Source organism: Lithobates pipiens, unplaced genomic scaffold, assembly GCF_037356315.1.
Source record: "Lithobates pipiens isolate NorthernLeopardFrog02 unplaced genomic scaffold, aLitPip1_a1.2 Scaffold_18, whole genome shotgun sequence".
Taxonomy (NCBI): domain Eukaryota; kingdom Metazoa; phylum Chordata; class Amphibia; order Anura; family Ranidae; genus Lithobates; species Lithobates pipiens.
Window position 1 is genome coordinate 490,503,648 of NW_027507758.1, and position 18,769 is coordinate 490,522,416.

Consider the following 18,769-nt stretch of genomic DNA (forward strand, 5'->3'; position numbering starts at 1 on the left):
CTTTTGTACCCCCTTACCATTTCAAACAGGGGGGGGCGGGATCTGGGGGTCCCCTTGTTAAAGGGGGCTTCCAGATTCTGATAAGCCCCCCGCCCGCAGACCCTCACAACCACCGGCCAGGGTTGTGAGGATGAGGCCCTTGTCCTCATCAACATGGGGACAAGGTGCTTTGAGGGGTCACAGACCCCCAAAGCATCCTCCCAATGTTGAGGGTATGTGGCCTGGTATGGTTCAGGAGGGAGGGGGGGCCGCTCTCTCGTCCCCCCCTCTTTTCCTGTGGTCTGCCAGGTTGGGTGCTCAGATAAAGGGTCTGGTATGGATTTTTAGGGGGACCCCCACGTCAATTTTTTTAAAAAATTTGATGCGGGGTTCCCCTTAATATCCATATCAGACCTGAAGGGTCTGGTATGGATATTTAGGGGGACCCCCACGTCAATTTTTTTTTTAATTTGACACGGGGTTCCCCTTAATATCCATGTAAGACCTGAAGGGCCTGGTAATTGAATTTAGGGGAACCCTCACGCTTTTTTTTTTTTTTTTTTTTTTTTTATCAGTGAATGAATGAATTGTTGGCTAATACAGAGAACACTCATTGAGTGTTCTCTGTATTACGGGGAGCCGACAATTTAGCCGCAAGTGATTTTAAAAGACTTTTTTTTTCCTGCACAAATGACACTTTGTGCAGGGACAGTTCTAAGCACCAGAAACATGCGCCCCTTCACAGGCATACTATAGATACCCCCCAGCTACGAAATTTAAAGGAATATTACATTTTTATTGTTTCACTTTAATCATTATTAAAATCACTGCTCCTGAAAAAACATCCGTTTTTAAAACGTTTTTTTGCATTGATCCATGTCCCCTGGGGCAGGACCCGGGTCCCCAAACACTTTTTAGGACAGTAACTTGCATATTACCCTTTAAAATTAGCACTTTAGATTTCTCCCATAGACTTGTATAGGGTGTTCCGGCTTTTCGAATTTGCTGCGAACAGCCCAAATTGTTCACTGTTCCCTGAACAGGCGAACAGGCAATGTTCGAGTAGAACATGAGTTCGACTCGAACTCGAAGCTCATCCCTACCTGTTAGTATATGAGTTCCATGAGGATGGATTAGCCACATCAAATTCCTCCATGTGTCCCAGAGAAGCCATGCTGGAGATATTTATAGATGTGTTTCTAAAACACAAGTTCTTATTCTTCATTCAGGCTAATTACCTGTGTTTCTGCTGTGTCCATTCAATGAAATCCCATCCTCATCACCAGTTTTGTGTATTTAAAATGAATTTGAGCCATAGACATGGACAGACATTCACAGGACTTCTTTACTTAATCCAACACAGGCATACAGAAACCATAGATGCTAAAAATACATAGCTATACCAGAACATATTTACAATGCTCCCCCTACTGGATGGAGAGCAGTATAACACACCAATGCATAACTCTTCTTTTAAAGATTCTCCAAATTTTTAAAATGTTCCAAGCTCTTAAGATTCATGCACACTGTATTTCCATACCAGCTGCAGCAAGTATCCAGTGTATTCCTGCAGCTGGATTATAAAATAGATTCTAATCGGGCCAGTGCGAGAATAAGGCTACTTAGGCAAACGCCTTAGGGTGCCAAGATGGGGGGGGGGGGGGGTGGAAAAATCCAAATCCGCAGCCCAGGGCTGCTGATAAAGGGGGAAGCATTGGTCCTCTTGTACCGCAGCAGGTCCAGTGGCTCTAGGCAGAAGGGAATCAGATGTAGGCAAGAGAGGGGGTGATTGGTGTAGCGGGGGCAATTACAGGAACCAATCCTCTGTTTGTCTCCACTTGCAGCAGCTGAAAGGCAGCTGTCATAATGATCAGTCACTGTGCAGGCGGCCCCTGTGCTGTTTCCTTCTCTTGAATGGAGAAAAAAGATACATCTTATAATTTTCTCCTTGCTAGAGGGGAAAATTGTAAACTAGAAAAAAGTGTGTATAAATAGAAGTAAAAAAATAAAGATAAAATAGCTAGATCAGGATTTGATCTAGGACAGTGTCAGAGTTAAGATTAGGGGAAATGTTAATAAAATAGAATGGACCCAGCACCATTTTACTGTAAATTTTCTTTAAAGACCACCATACTCTGTTTTGAAAGTGACCCACATACCTATAATAAACAATAAGACCGTGTACACTTTTGCCTTACTAGTGAATGCTTCTGTGTAATTGAGCTTTAATAACAAGCACTGTGCATGTTTCATCATAATTTTTGTCGCATGCATGTTTTCAGTGCTGAAAACTTACAAAAAAAAATATATATATATATACAATTTTGAATTCAGTCAATTGACGAAAACGATGACGAAAATCAATTCCCTAATTTTGATTAACGAATGAAAGAGGAACGAAAATGTGAGGGAGCGATGTTTACCCACCTGAACTTCTGCTTTCCTCCGAGCTCCACATGTCTGTTAAAGCCCCAATCCCCTGACTCTATCGGTAAGCTGCATTGACTGAGAGGTTCCCATCAATCCTTTCCCGTTCCTATGCAGTGCCACATATTACACTCATTCACACTATCTCTTTGGTGCCCACTGCTGGCCTTTTCTAAATCAGCAACACAATTCTATCCCCAGCCTATAATAGCACATTAAAGTTTAAACTTTTATTATACTACCACATAAGAATAAGTAGGGGGCATCTACTAAGCTGCTGAAAGAAAGGCTTTTTCTTTTCTTTCTTTTTTTTAAAATTTTTTTTTATTAATATTTACCCACTTCCCCCGCGGCCTATAGCAGATTGACGGCCGGGTGATTGTTCTGTTATCCTCATTGGGCATCATATGACGTCTTGCAGGAAAACATGCTGGCGCACGTTTGCAGGGGTGCGCAGCACAGAGATCGGAGGGGCTGTGGGTCAGTCTGACACACTGCATCTCCGATCGTAGTAAGGAGCCCCTGACAGAGGCTTCTTACCATGTGATCAGCTGTGACCAATCACAGCTGATCATCGCATGAACCAGGAAGTGCCGGTAAATGGCATTCCTTGGTTCGCGCTGACAGGGAGAGTTGATCGGAGGCTCAGCCAGTGGCAATCAGAGCACAGCAGTATCACCTGTCAGTACCTCATCATCAGTGCTGCCTGCCATTGCCCATCAGTGCTGCATATCAGTGCCCATCAAATCTAAATATCAGTGCCACTTCGTCACTTCCCATCAGTGAAGGAGAAAACTAAATTTTATGACAAACTAAGAAAAAATATAAATTTTTTCCCAAAATTTTGTCATTTTTTAGTTTGTTTAGAAAATAATAAAAACACCAGAGGTGATCAAATACCACCAACAGAAAGCTCTATTTGTGGGATGAAAATGATAAAAATGTAGTTTGAGTACAGTGTTGCATGACACTGCAATTGTCATTCAAAGTGCGACAGCGCTGAAAATTGTCCTAGGCAGGAAGGGACGAAAGTGCCTGGTATTGAAGTGGTTAATGTTGATAATATATTCAAGTAATATGTGCAATGGCATTACAGCCAATAGTTTACTTTTTTTTTTTTTTTTTTTGTTATTTTAAAGTTGTGCTTCTGTTGTGACATCAAAATTAAGACTGGCTCTGTGGAATAAAATGGTAGGCATCACAAAAATAAATGGAATAATCAGGTAGGCTGAAACCAAACATACATTTTCTAGGTCTGAACTTTTTGAAAAGGAGAGTTTTTAGCATATTATGTTAAACAAATGTTCATTAAGCCACTTTCCAGGATCTCGCAACTGATCTGATATTTCCTTTTTCTTGTTTAGCTTTCTTAGATATATTTGTCACACTTTCTGGTAGTAATGCTATTCTGCAAAACACTGCTGTCTCTTTCTGTATCTTAGGCTGGGACCAATGGTTACATGGCACCTGAAATTCTGAAAGAGGAGAATTACAGTTATCCTGTGGATTGGTTTGCAATGGGCTGCAGTGTGTATGAAATGATTGCAGCCCAAACACCTTTCAGAGATCCAAAGGAGAAGCCAAACAAGGACGAGGTGAAACGGAAGACACTGGAGGACCCGGTTACATTTAACCATCCAAACTTCACTCCAGAGACTAAGGATATATGTAAACTCTTTTTAGCAAAGAAACCAGAGGAGCGATTGGGAAGCAGGTGAGGAAAGCCCAATGTGCCTTGTGTCTACAAAAAAAAAATCGCATAACATTTCTTCTTTTGCAAATGATTTGTGTCCAGTAAAAGTGCTTATTTGTTATATTCTTTTTGGATGGCCATATGTGCTTATGTACAAATATGCACATACACAAATATATACATCATCAGTACACCAAAGTAGGGATGGGCCAAACACCCCCTGGTTCGGTTCGCACCAGAACATCACCAGAACAGGCAAAAAGTTCTTCCAAACATGCCAAATCTATTAACTACTTCAATACCGCGCACTTACACCCCCTTCCTGCTCGGGCCATTTTTCTGCTTTCAGCGCTGTCACACGTTGAATGACAATTGCGCGGTCATGCTACACTGTAACCATGTGAAATTTTTATAATTTTCTACACAAATCAAGCTTTTTTTTGGTGGTATTTAATCACTTCTGGGTTTTTATCTTTTCCTAAATTTTTTTTTAAAAAAGACTGAAAATTTAGAAAAAATAGTTTTTTTCTGTCAGTAAATTTTGCAAATAAGAAATTTTTCTCCTTCACTGATGAGGCGGCACTGATTAGGTGGCACAAATATGCTGCACTGATAGGTGGCACTGTAGAGCACCAATAGGTGGCACTGATGGGCACAGATAGGCGGCACTGGTAGGCAAAGATAGGCGGCACTGATGAGTGTTGATGGGCAGCAGTGATAGCCAGCACTGACTGGCATCACTAATAGGTACTGATTGCTGGCACTTGTGGTCACTGTTTGCTGGTACTGGTAGGTACTCACTGCTGGCACTGGTGGGCACACTGGTGGACACTCACTTCTGGCACTGTGGGCGCTTTATTGTAATCAGGACCCTGATTATCAGTGCCCTGATTACATGCCTAGATGTCCTTTGTGAGGTGATGGCACGATCACCGGCATCTCCGTGTTTACATTTGGCCGGCTGTGATTGGACACAGCCGATCACATGATTAAAGAGCTGTGGCTCTTTACAGAGATCTGGGGTGCACGAGAGCGGCCGCTCTGGGCGCCGTCACATGACGTCCACCCAGAACGAGATCCGCACCGCCCTGCCATCATTTGACGGTGGGTGGGCGGGCGGCAAGCGGTTAAAGTCTATGGGACACAAAAATGAAAAGTCCTCATTTTAAAGGTTTATATGCAAGTTATTGCCAAAAATGTGTATGGGGACCTGGGTACTGCCCTGGGGGACGTGTATCAATGCAAAAAAAGTTTTTAAAACAATAGTTTTTAAAGGAGCAGTGATTGTAATGATGCTTAAATCAGAGGTCCGCCCAAAAAAAAAAAAAAATGAAAAGCCAGCAGCTAAACATTGCAGCTGCTGACTTTTAATAATAGGACACTTACCTGTCCTGGAGTCCAGCGATGTCGGAACCGCAGCTGATGTTTCCACAAGCTGTTGGGTGCTGCCATCCCAATTGCGGGTAAGGGAACCCGGCGGTTACCTTTTTGGTCTGGCTCATGATAGCCTTTTACCCCCTGCTGCCACTGTTCTGGCTGTGGGGGGATCGGGTGGTATTGCTCCTTCTCGTTAATTTCAGTTTGCCATGTTGGCCTACAAGACATGATATGTATAGGTTTATATGCTGCACATTCATGCTACTCTTGTAGGGTGCTATATTATTTGTTCTTTTTGTGTTGATGAAAAATAAGCAAACACCGTTCAAAAAAAAAGGAAACCCGGCAGTGTAGTCTTATGGCTTCATGCCGGGAACCCTACTGCGCATGCGTGAGGCCATCTCGGAGGGGGAGAGGAGACAAATGAGCAGAAGTTCCATTTTGGGTGGAACTCTGCTTTAAAGTGAAACAATAAAAATGAAATATTCCTTTAAATATCGTGCCTGGGAGGTCCCCTTAGTCTCCCTGTAAAGTGGCTCATCTGCACAATGTTTAGAACATGCTGCAGCAATAATGACATTTCTAAAGGCAAAAATGTAATTTAAACTTGCTGGCGGCTGTAATGTATTGCCGACTCCCGGCAATACAGATTAAAAAACTGTGGAGTCGTCCCCCCCCGTCCATTCCAGGCCCTTATCTGAGCATGCAACCTGGAAGGTCAGGAAAAGGGGGGGGCGCAAGTGAGCACCCCCTTCCTGAACCATACCAGGCCACATGCCCTCAACATTAGGGGGGTGGGTGTTTTGGGACGCTCTCTTGTTCCCCCCCCCCCTTTCCTGGCCTGCCAGGCTGCATCCTCGGATAAGGGTATAGTATGGATTTTATACCAGACCCAAAAAAGTGGTTAAGGGGAACCCTATGACAGAATTAAGAAAAAAAATGGCCTGGGGTCCCTCCAAACTCCATACCAATCCTTTAGGGCCTGGTACTCATTTTTGGGGAGATCCCACGCTGATTTATAAATTTTTTTGATTTTGGCATGATGTTCCCCTTAAAACCTATACCAGATCCAGACCCAAAGGGACTGTTATGGAGTTTGGGGGGACCCCACACAATTTTATTTAATTCTGTCCTAGGATTCCCCTTAACCACTTCGATACAGGGTACTTTCACCCCCTTCCTGCCCAGACCAATTTTCAGCTGTCAGTGCTCTCACACTTTGAATGACAATTACTCAGCCATGCAACACTGTACATAAACAAAATGTTTAAAAATTTTTTTCACACAAATAGAACTTTCTTTTGTTGGTAGTTAATCGCCACTTGGTTTTTTCTTTTTTGCGATTATAAAAAAAAAAAGAGCATAAGTTTAGAAAATAAGACCCTTTTTTTTAGTTTATACTATAACATTTTGCAAATAACACATTTTTTTTTAACTTCAAAATGCGGCTTTATTGAGCATAAGAGACAAGTTAATGACAGCATCGCCTGGCGCAACAGGCGCCACAAACACAAAAAAGTGCATTTCACATACAAGGGTTGGAAGCATACAGGCAGTTGCAAGAGTAATTCATGAGACACAAGGCAGCGAGATAATTGTACAATAAAGGTTGGCATGAAGGAGAGAGATATAGACCCTACGGGAAATCCGCTGACGCAGCAAGGGAGGAGCTCCTAGTCCTCGACGCTACAAGTGGATGGGTCTTCTAACCACCCATCCCAAATTTTATTAAATTTATAGGGGCAACCTCTATGAGAGTATAGCATTTTCTTATGGGGGAGAGTAACATTGATCGCTCTTATCCATTGTTGTAGAGTAGGGGGGTTACCCCTCAACCATGTTCTGGCTATCTGCATTCTGGCCTGAAATAAGGTTTCTTGTAGAAAGATGTTAAGGTATTTATCACTATCAGATAGAGAGAGGAGCCCCAGAAGGCATTGTCTAGGGCATAACGACAGCGGGGAGCCCATGCGATCATGGAGGAACTGGACAACTTGTGCCCAGTATCCCTGTATGATCGGGCATGCCCAAATTAGATGGTAGAAGGAGGCGTCCAAGGAAGTACAGCGGGGGCAGCGGGGATCATAATCAGGCCTGTACTTGGCTATACGATGGGGCGTGAGGTAGGACCTGTGTAGGACATATAGGTGGGTGAGGCGGTCCGAGAGCCTAGGCGACACCATTTTATGGTTCGCCAAAGCCTCGTCCCAATCCTCAGCCGACACTGCTCCAAGATCACCCTCCCACCGAGAACGGACCTGAGAGGCGACAGTCAAGGCAGTGGGAGTCAGCAGGTAAGTATACAGCCGTGAGATCAACTGTGCGTGTTCCAGACCCAATACTGTATCAACCAAAACCGGAGTTCCAAGTCTCGGGAAGTGATTGGCGAACTGGGTGTGGAGCGCGTGTCGGAGTTGGAGATAGCGGAATAACATATAATTGGGGAGATCAAATTCGTCTTTAAGGGCCTGGAACAATTTAACCATCCCATTGGACACCACCTGAGAGAGATAAATGACCCCCCTACTTGCCCACAGCCCAGAATCCGGGATGAGGGCAAGTTCTGGCATATCAGGATTATCCCATAGGGGAGTGTGAGAGTGGGGGGAGGGGGCCTGACTCAGCTGTGTGGCGAGGTGCCAGACCTTGCGGTGGTGCAAAAGCATAGAGTGCCCGTGTCCCGAAGTGAGGGGAAGAGGGGGGCCGCAAAATAAGAGTTGAAAAGGGTGGGTCAGCGGGCCAGGGACCTGTGAACATACCAGGGCGGTGTATCGGGACCTGTCAGTGTGATGAAAGTGAAAAAAGTGGGAGAGCTGTGATGCAAGGTAATAAAGGAACAGGTCCGGAAGGGCAGTCCCGCCAGAGTCTGGGGGGCATTTCAAAACCCGCCATGGCAGTTTGTGTCGGGACGAGCCCCAGACGAACGTGTTAAGGATCGATTCTAGAGATTTAAATATACGAGGGGGGATGCGTAGTGGTGCCTGCCAGAAAACGTATAAAAGCTTGGGGAGGAGTATCATCTTAACTAAATTTATTCGGCCCATCACCCCCAGGGGGAGACGGGACCACACCTGCGTTTTGGATTTTAGGGTATCAAATAGGGGCTCAACATTAAGGACGAGGAAATCTGAGAGGGACCTGGAGACGTGCACTCCAAGATATTTGATGGTGCTTGCCCTAGCAAGCGGGGAAGCCGCCTGCTCGGCGGTGGGAGGCCCCAGGTCAAGTGGCAAAATTTGGGATTTGGTCCAATTGATCTGGAGCCCAGAAAAGGCTCCAAAGGCCGTGATGGTTCGCAGTGCAGCCTGCAATGAGGGGCCAGCGTCCGCTAAATAAAGGAGCATATCGTCCGTGTACAGACTGACCACCTCATGCAGACCGCCACAGCGAAGACCACGGATGTCAGGGTGAGTCCTGAGGGCGGTGGCCAGGGGCTCCACCGCCAGAGCATATAGGAGCGGCGAGATGGGGCAGCCCTGGCGAGTCCCCCTGGAGAGCGAGAAGGGAGGGGAGATCCTGCCGTTTACCAGAATACGTGCCATGGGAGCATAATAAAGTAGTTGGAGCCATTTAATAAAATTGGGACCTATACCAAATCTGCGCAGGCATTCCCACAAGTAACCCCACTCGACAGTATCAAACGCCTTGGCGGCGTCCAGGCTGACAACCACCCTTGAGCCAATGTCAGAGTGTTGGGCTTGTATATTCATGTGAAGCCTCCGAAGATTAAATGCTGTGTTTCTCTGGGGCATGAACCCGGTCTGATCGGGGTGTATCAAGGAGTGAATAACTTTATTCAGGCGTAAGGCAAGAATTTTGGCCAGGATCTTAACGTCTAGTTGGAGCAGGGAAATGGGTCGGTAAGACTCGGGAAGCAGCGGGTCCTTGCCTGGTTTGGGGATAAGGACTATTAGGGCCTCGCCCATGGACCTAGGAAGGGTGGCGGAGTCGAATATGTGTGAATATAGTTTAGTCAATTGGGGGATCAGAGTCTCGCCAAACTGGGCATAGAACTCCAGGGGTAGGCCGTCAGACCCCGGGGCCTTGGAGGTAGGAAGCGATGACATGGCCTCTGCCACACAGTCGGATGTGATGGGCGCTTCAAGTTGTAATCTCTGCTCAGGCGTGAGGGTCGGGAAGGGAACATTGTCGAGGAGCGTTTCGAGCTCAACCTGGGTGTACTGAGCAGTGGAGGAGTACAGGCCCGAATAAAAAGACCCAAACTCCTCCGCCACCAAGTCGGGGTCAGTAATAATTCTCCCACCGGCGTCCCAAAGGGACACCACCACCAGGGACCTATGGTCCAGATGGGCCATATATGCGAGTAATTTGCCGGCGCGCTCCCCGAATTCAAACAGGCGCTGTTTAGCGTAGAAGATGCCCTTCCTGGCCTTTTCATGATGGAGGTGGTCTGTAACCCTAGTTTGTAGCTTCAACAGGGAGGCATTGGCCTCCGACGGGTCAGCCCGAAAGGCCCGCTCAAGTGCATGCAGACTGTCCTCCGCTTGTTCGAGTAGACGCTTGGAGGAAGCCTTATGTCTGGAGATGCGCGAGGAGAGAATCATACGGGCATGCACCTTAAAGGCCTCCCAGACGGAGCCGTACGAGGCGGAGCCCTCGTTGGTGTGGAAAAAAAGGTCCCATTCACGCTGGACAGAATCCAGGTCCGGCAGAACGGTTAGCCAGAAAGGATTAAGTTTCCAGCCACGGGGTCCAGGAGGACCCGGCAGACGCAGCCGGACCCAGTAAGGGGAGTGATCGGAGAGCACCCGGGCCCCAAACCCCGCGTCAAGGAGATGGGGAAGGAGGGGGGGGCGAGATGAGGATCAGGTCTATGCGGGACATGGCTGAACGGGATGGAGTAAAGCAGGAGTAGTGTGCTAGTGAAGGATGTCTGTGTCTCCATGTGTCCGTAAGGGCGAACTCCCCCAGGAACCTCCCAAACCTAGTAACAACCTGGGACGGAGGTGACGAGGCCAGCGGGCTCAGCCTATCAAGCAGGGGATTTATAACCATATTGAAATCACCCGCCCAAACAGCGGGCACCAGGGGGTGCTGGGCCATAAATGTGACACCCTGCTGCAACGCAGCAAAGGTGAATGGTGGGGGAATGTAAAAAGCAAGGATAAGGAGTTCCAAGCCACCAATAGGCATGGAGGCATGGAGAAATAGGAAGCGGCCCTGAGGGTCCGATTGCAAGCTATGTAGCTGAAACTGAGCTGTTTTTGCAATCAGAACCGCCACACCCCTAGAATTCGAGGTGTGGGGGGCCTGATAGAGCCAGCCCACCCAAGGTTTCTTAAGGCATAACTGTGTTTGGCCTACCAGGTGAGTTTCAACCAGGATCGTAACCTCCGCCCGCTGTGACTTTACATGAGACAAAACCGCAGCCCGCTTAGCCCGATCACCCAAACCCCTCACATTCCATGTCAAGATCTTAAGGGAGGCCATGTGGCATGCAAAAAGTGTATAGTCCCGCAAATTTTCCCACCTCCAATAGCAGTTGTAAACACATTAATAGTCCCAAAAAGAAATGCACAGCGGATAATATAGCATAAGTCCCCTTGCAGCAAAAAGAAAAATACTGTAAAATGCACATAACAAGAAAAAGGTAACAAAAGTACTGCTTTAACGCTGGACCGGCTAAGCAGGTTCAACTCTCCTGCCACCTCCGAAGGCGGGGGGGTGGAGGCCGGCCAGGGAAACAAAGGCTTATGAGCAGCTGTAGCGAGCTGCAGAAACAGCAATGTCACAGAGTGAGCCTCGGTGGGGGGGCGAACAAACTGCAGAGCACACATCAGTTTCTGAGGAAGTTCAAATCAGTACCAAAACAGGACGGGTCAGCAAGGGCCGCCCGAGACTAAGTGGCATAAATGCGGGCATGTGGTGCAGGATGTGGGCACGCCGTGCCAAGGTCCGGGGACGGCAGATGATCCGCAAGGGGACCAAGGAGAGAAGGGGAGATGGCATGGGGGGGGGGGGGGCGAAGAAGACTCACATGTCCAGAGCTGCGCTTTGTCCGTAGGCCGGGTAGGTGGCGTCCATCACGGGAACCGGACCTTAGGGATCTGGGCGGCCGGCTTCTCCGTGGCGCTCCAGCCAAGCAAAAACGGCCTGTGGGTCCTCAAAGAAATGTGACCTGCCATCTCTGGTCACTCGGAGGCGAGCAGGGAAGAGCATCGCGTAGGGCAAGTGGAGTACACGTAGCTGGCGCTTCGCCTCAGCAAACTTAGCTCTCTTCTTCTGTACCTCCGAGGAGAAGTCCGGGTACACCGCGACTGTTACGTTGTCAATCGGTATGTTGCCTCGCTCCCGCGTAAGCCTCAGGATAGTGTCGCGGTCGCGAAAATTAAGGAACTTGGCGATGAGGGTTCTCGGCGGGGCCCCCGCCGGGGGCGGCTTTGCAGCAAGGCGATGGGCGCGTTCCACCACGAAGGTCGTGGAGAACGCCTCGCGGCCATAGGTGGTGACCAGTAAGTTCTCCAAGAATGTGGGGGGGTCAGCTCCTTCACTACGCTCAGGTAGACCCACAAACCGGAGGTTACACCTCCGGAAACGGTTCTCCATATCGTCTTGCTTGGAGAGGATGGAGGTCAGCTGGAATTGCATCTGTTCAGTGGCAACTTGAAGGGGGTGCAGGCCGTCCTCCACATGGCCGACCCGGCGCTCGGCCTCCGTTACCCGCTCCCGGAGTCTGTGGATATCCTGCCGGATTAAGGATATGTCCACCTTCACCTCTTCGATCCTGGAGGTGAGGGTCGATTGGCAGAGCGCTATGGCCTCGAGCACGCGGGCAGTATCATTGGCGGGCTGTGTGCTGCACTCGGAGGGCTGAGCGGCGCCATCTTCCTCGGCAGGGTCGCGGTCCTCCCGACGGTATTTGTCAAGCTTGGAAGCCGTACCGGAGCGTTTAGGGGGAGACATCTCAAGCAGGGGAGTCCCAGGGTCCGGCAGCGCGAGGATTTCCGAGAGAAAGGGCCCAAAGGATCAGTATAAGGATATGTCTCGAGCGGAGCTCCTACACCGCACGTCCTATTCCATGTAGCTCCAGACCACGCCCCCAAATAACACATTTTTTAGACATGTGCAATTCATTTAGTTACAAATTCGTTTTTTAATGACGTTTAGACAAATTTGTTAATTTGAAAATATCCGAATTACCGAATTTCTGAATTTCTGAATTTTTCTGAATATTCAGAAATTAGAAAATTCTAAATTTTGGAAATTTGAGAATTCTAAATTCAAAAAGACAAAAATTCGAAATTTTTCGGAAATTGGAAATTCGAAAATCCAGAAATCTAAAAATAAGAATGAAAATCCGAACATTCAAAAGAATAAAATTCAGAAAATTCAAAAACCCGAAAACTCGAAAATCTGAAATAACTAACTAATAATAACTTAACTATTACTAACTATTAAAGTATAGGTATTTTATTTTCCTTTCAAATTTGGCTGTTAGTGAACATAACAAATAAAAATGTATCCAAAGTTACGAATTATCCCTAATAACGAATGCCATATCTAAAAAAAAATGGAACGTAACAATAATAAATAATTATAATAACTTATTATCATTTAGTGTCGTTCCATTTGTTTAGATGTGGCATTCTTAATTTCGGATAATTCATAACGTCAGATAAATTTTTATTTGTTACGTTCACTAACAGCCAAATTTGAAAGGAAATTCCAATACCTATAATTTAATAGTTAGTTATTATTAGTTATTATTTTGAATTTTTGGATTTTCGTTCTTTCTAATTTTCGGATTTTCCTTTATTGTTGGATTTCCACATTTTACGAATTTCCAAAAAAACAAAACAAAAAAACCCCAGAATGAAACGAAAACAAAACAATTTTTCGGCAGTGCACATGTCTACTATATACTCTACACTATGTGGTATTATATATTCTGTGCTACAGTATTATTCTCCACACTACACTGTATTATATACTCTACACTGACTGACCGGACAATATACTAACTACCCTGCCTAATTTACATTCAAATACACTTTACAAGGCCGCCGTGTAAGCAGCCTTATATAGTGTGGGGCATGGACTTAGCACCTGAGCCATGATTGGTCAAAGGCACCCTGCCTTTGGCCAATCATGGCTCTTACAGCACATCGAGCTGTGATTGTCCAAAGCCTACAGGTCAGATGCATGCTTTGGCCAATCAGCAGCTATCAATGCACTGCGATCTCGCAGTGCATTAAAGGGTGCTGGTGGGCGAACTTCCTGTGAGTGCCCCATTACGTTACGTTCGACTCGAACATTGGGCCCATGCCTACACCAAAGTAATAAAAGGGCTCTCAACCAGGAGAGAAGCATCTGCTGCATGTGCCTTACTGACCTCCCCACCACACCTCTACTCATATGCGTATATAGCCTGTTGCATTAGGGTTGGCACCCTAAAGCTCAAACACATATGCATGTCTGTGCATGTGTATATATACTGACAGTGTCAGAGCAATGGGCAGAGGTAGTTTGGCAGTGCACGTTGTCATTAGTTTTTTTTTTATTTATTTATTTTTTTACCTTTTTTTTTTTTTCTAGGAGCCCCATTAGGGGGCTTTGGTGAAATATCAAGGGTCTAAACGGGGAATCTGCACCACACAAGATGATTATGGTGTGTTCAGACACACCTGGCACACCCTGTGTACACACCTATGCCTCCACTATACTATATTGCAACCCAGGGAAACTTAAAAATGATGGATGCAGTGGGGCAGTGAATGCAGTTAGGTTGTGTCTGCACTGCAAGGGTTATTTAGTCTAGAGACATTGGTCTTGATGACATCAGGACCTTAGAATGCTGGAGCATGGGGTGAAGACACTGCAGAGATTGGCCTAGGAGCATGGAGGAGTGGGAAAGTAGAGCCTCTTTTTATGTCCCCTAGACTTAATGAGCAATTAAAGTGATTGTAAAGTCTTGTTTTTTTTTTCTATAAAAATAACAAACATTATACTTACCTGCCCTGTGTAGTGGTTTTGCACAGAGCAGCCTGGATCCTCCTCTTCTTGGATCCCTCTTCTGTGCTCCTGGCCCCTCCCTCATGTCGAGTGCCTCCACAGCAAGCAGCTTGTTATGGGAGCACCCAAGCCGAGTCACAGCTCCCTGTGTCCATTCAGACACGGAGCCCCAGCCTGGCCCTGCCCCTCTCTCTCCTGATTGGCTGACTGACTTTGACAGCAGCGAGCGCCAGAGGCACCGCTGCTGTGTCTCAGCCAATCAGGAGGAGCATCTCGGACAGCCAAGATACTCATGGACGTGGCTGGAGAGAGGGCTCAGATAAGTATTAGGGGGTGCTGGAGGGCGGCTGCTGCACACAGATTTTTATCTTAATGCAAAGAATGCATTAAGATAAAAAAACTTCTGCCTTTACAATCACTTTAACTCTTGCAGTGCGGGTGCAGCCCGCAGCTGGGGTTTAAATCTCACCCAGTCCCCAATTGTTCATACCCCTCCTCCACTGACACATTTGGTACTTTTGGAGGGGGAGAGGGGAGCAGGTACCTGGTTTTGACAGATACCCGCTCCCACTGCTGGATAAGATCACAGCAATAATCTTCGAGTATGTCCACCCCCTCCTCCTTCCCCCTGCAGCCTTCTGAGACGCACACACACATAAGACAATGGGACCATTCAGAAAGTGCAACGCAACTCACACATGCACAGTAGGAAACCGGCTGTGAAGCCTGAAGGCTTCACTGACAGTTTCACTTGGTGAAGTTGCCAGTGCCTGCACCTCAAGTCGATTGAAGAATTGGCTTGGGTACCAACAGCGCTGGATCCCTGGACAGATAAGTGTCCTTATATGAAAAGTAAGCAGCTACAGTATTTGTAGCTGCTGATTTTACATTTTTTGGTGGGAGACGGAGCTTCTCTCTAAATAATACACAGTTTCACCAACAACTACTGCTAATTGACAACATGATGTGTGTGACTGTGTGACACCCTTGAAAGCCCTGCTGTGATAGGATACAGCCTAGGTTGGCTATGAAAAAAACCTGGTCTCACCCAAATCCAACTAACATTCGGTCTCTTTTCTGTTCTTAAGACATCTTTGATCAGATTAAAGCTGAGTTCTGCCGGGCGGAAAAAAAAATTAAAAGTCAGCAGCTACAAATACTACAAATACTGTAGCTACTGACTTTTAATATATGGACACTTACCTGTCCAGGGAGCCTGCCATGTCGGCACCCCTGCTGATCTTCGGATCAACTCCCAGGTGCTGCCGCCACCATTCCTGGTAGGAGAACCAGGCAGTGAAGACTTTCGGCTTCACTTCTGGTTCCCTCTGACGCATGCGCAAGTCGCGCTGGGCATTCTGATTGGTCCCTGCTGTCTTCTGGGACCTGTGTGTCTCCCAGAAGACAGCGGGGTGGGGGCAGATTTCCCAGACATTGCGTAGATCTCTGCACATTACGCGTTTTTTCCCAGAAGTGGGAGTAGATACCTGGATTTGACAGGTATCTACTTCTCCCTCCCCCCTGAAGTGTGCCAAATGTGACACCGGAGGGGTGAGGATTCCAAACAGTGCAAGTTCCATTTCTGGGTGCAACTCTTTAATACAGCCACAAAAGTATCTAAGTATACAGAATGTACCACAAAGCATACCTGACTGGAGTTGAGAACCCCTATTAGATCTATTTTAGACAGACCAAGTGTTATTGTAAAAATAGTACATTTTATTACATATAAACAAAAGTGGATAAGAACATTAGTGACTTCAATAAAAACAAAAAAACAAAGTACCCAAAATTGCAATGGTATGTAAACCCGCTGCCCTGAGAAACTGCAGGATAGTGGTGATGCATAAAGGCATTGACACCTTACATCAGGGGTGCCCAACCTTTTGAAGAGCGAGGGTCACTAAAGCAACTTGGTAACCAATCGTGGGCCACAATGAGCAGAGCAGGCGGATGACAGGTCCATGCAGAGCGGACACGGATACAGCTCACTCTATGGGTCCTCTGATCCGATCTGCCCAGACAGACGGAGGTTTTTTTTTTTTAGGGAATCAGATTGGAGGTAGGCAGGTGTAAATGGACACAAATCTGTTTACATCTGCCGTTTCATAGAGGTGAATGGATGGTCCAATTGGGTCAGACCGATTGTGTGAAAGGGGCCTTTCACACTAATGCAGCGCAGTGTACCTGTGCCTTTCCTGCGGGTTAGCTACACTTTGCCATAAACTTCTATTATATTCTGCAGGTGTAATACACTTTCTGAAAGCTCACCAAACCCACAGGTAATAACAGAAGTCTATGGCTCAATGCAGGTAACCTTAAGGTGCACTGGACCTACGGAAAGTTTTGAAAGCAGCCCAGTATCCACTGCGCAGTTATGCCCATACATACACTGCAATTTTAGTAAAAACTGACCTTTAATAACAGTCTTCCATTCAGGTATCGCCTGCTGTTGCTGTCCCAGGCAGAGTGCATTTGGTATCACTTCGCCTGTGGCAGGAAACAGCGCTATATAGGAAGCATCAGCTTATATAGCTCTGCTCCACAGCTGCTTGCTTTTCCGGTGTCCTATCACATTGTGTCCCCCATCGGATAGTGTCCGCTGTGTACTGCGCATGCGCAGTACACAGGACACACAGATTCCAAAAATAGCCGAAGATGAACTGCGCCTGCGCCATGAGTCCAGGTTCAAGCCCCACCATCCAAGTGGACATAGAGTCAGAATAAAAAGAGCCGAGCGTAGCGAGGCTGAGCTCACGAGGGGCCCTCTAATATTTTCAGCCCTATGTCCACTTCGATGGTGGGGCTAGCACCTCCACTCACTGCGCAGGCGCCGTTCATCTTTGGAGATTTTCCGAATCTCCTTCTGCTCCGTACTGTGCAAGCGCTGCGCCTGCGCAGTACGGGGCGGACACTATCCGGTGGACGGATGCTATATTCCAGAACACCGGCTTCATTAAAAACAGATGGTCTGCAACCCATGATCTGGGCTTGCAAATCTGCCATCCCACAGAAGGAGGTCGCAGGCCACATCAGAGGAGGTCGCGGGCCACATCAGAGGACTCCGCGGGCCACATATGGCCCCCGGGCCACTGGTTGGGCACCCCTGCCTTACGTGTTACGGACAAGACAGTCCTTCTTCAGAGGTTTTTTAAGTCAAGTTGGGTACAGGGTTTCTATAATACAAGAAATATCAAAATGTATCGAAGAAGGAATGTCTTGTCTCAGGGCAGCGGGTTTACATACCATTGCAATTTTCGGTACTTTTGTATCTTTGTTTTTATTGAAGTCACTAATGTTCTTATCCACCTTTGTTTAGATGTATTTGTAATAAACGTTACTATTTTTACAATAACACTTGGTCTGTCTATAATAGATCTAATAGGGGTTCTCTCCAGTGCTTTTGCACTGGATATTCCAATTGTTTCACCTTAGGGGGTAAATAATTTAGGCATAGTGGGACATATAAACTGGAAAGCCATAAATTGCCGTTAAAAAAGTCAACATTTTATTGCGTGCAAAATATTAAAAACCATTTCAATATATAGTGTACATTTAAAAAAAAGAATATATCAGACACTCCCAGCTATTTATCCACTGTATCCATCAATATGTAATGAGCCAAAACAATGTATATTCAAAGATATTTATTCTGCCCAGTGGAACTTTTTGAAGTTATGAAATCTCAATGCATTTCACAGTTTTTGCTTCTTCATTAAAGAAGCGAAATTAAATTGTGCAGGTAATAACACAAATGATCATTATTTTCACAATGGAAGGTACCCCAGGGATGGAAAGATCCCTGGGGTACCTTCCTTCTGTGTTTTCCGATTGATTGTGGATGGCGCCTTTGGTATTGCTATACCAGTTGTCAGTGACTCTCTATATACACATTGTTATTTATACATGGTTTATATTTATATGTGAGTTTTATGTTTGTGAAAATAATGATCATTTGTGTTATTACCAGCACAGTTTACGTTTATCTCCTGAAGAAGCAAAAACTGTGAAACGTGTACAGTTTTACGGCTTCAGAAGTTCCACTGAGCAGAATTAATTATTTGTATATGCATTGCTTTGACTTATTAGTGAACAAATAGCTGGGAGTATCTGGTATATTCTTTTTAAAATGCACACTATACATTGAAATGGTTTTTAGTGTTTTGTACGCAATGAAATGTAAACTTTTTAAACTGCAATTTAGGTTTTTCTAGTAATAAACACAACTGTGTATCTATCACAGGGTGGTTTCTGTGGATACACTCAAAAGTTTAAAAACCAATTGCCACGTCCTTATCATGATTCAAATTGAAAATAAAA

At 46.1% G+C, this 18,769-nt stretch overlaps 1 protein-coding gene across 3 annotated transcripts in view; it reads left to right on the forward strand.

Moving 5' to 3' along the window:
* Positions 1-18,769, forward strand: part of GRK7 (G protein-coupled receptor kinase 7) — a 140,990-nt gene that overhangs the window by 110,404 nt on the left and 11,817 nt on the right. For all 3 annotated transcript variants that reach the window (XM_077488574.1, XM_077488575.1, XM_077488573.1), the window contains one exon: positions 3,849-4,120. In XM_077488574.1, coding sequence (XP_077344700.1) covers positions 3,849-4,120 — 272 coding nt within the window. The remainder of the gene's footprint in view (positions 1-3,848; positions 4,121-18,769) is intronic.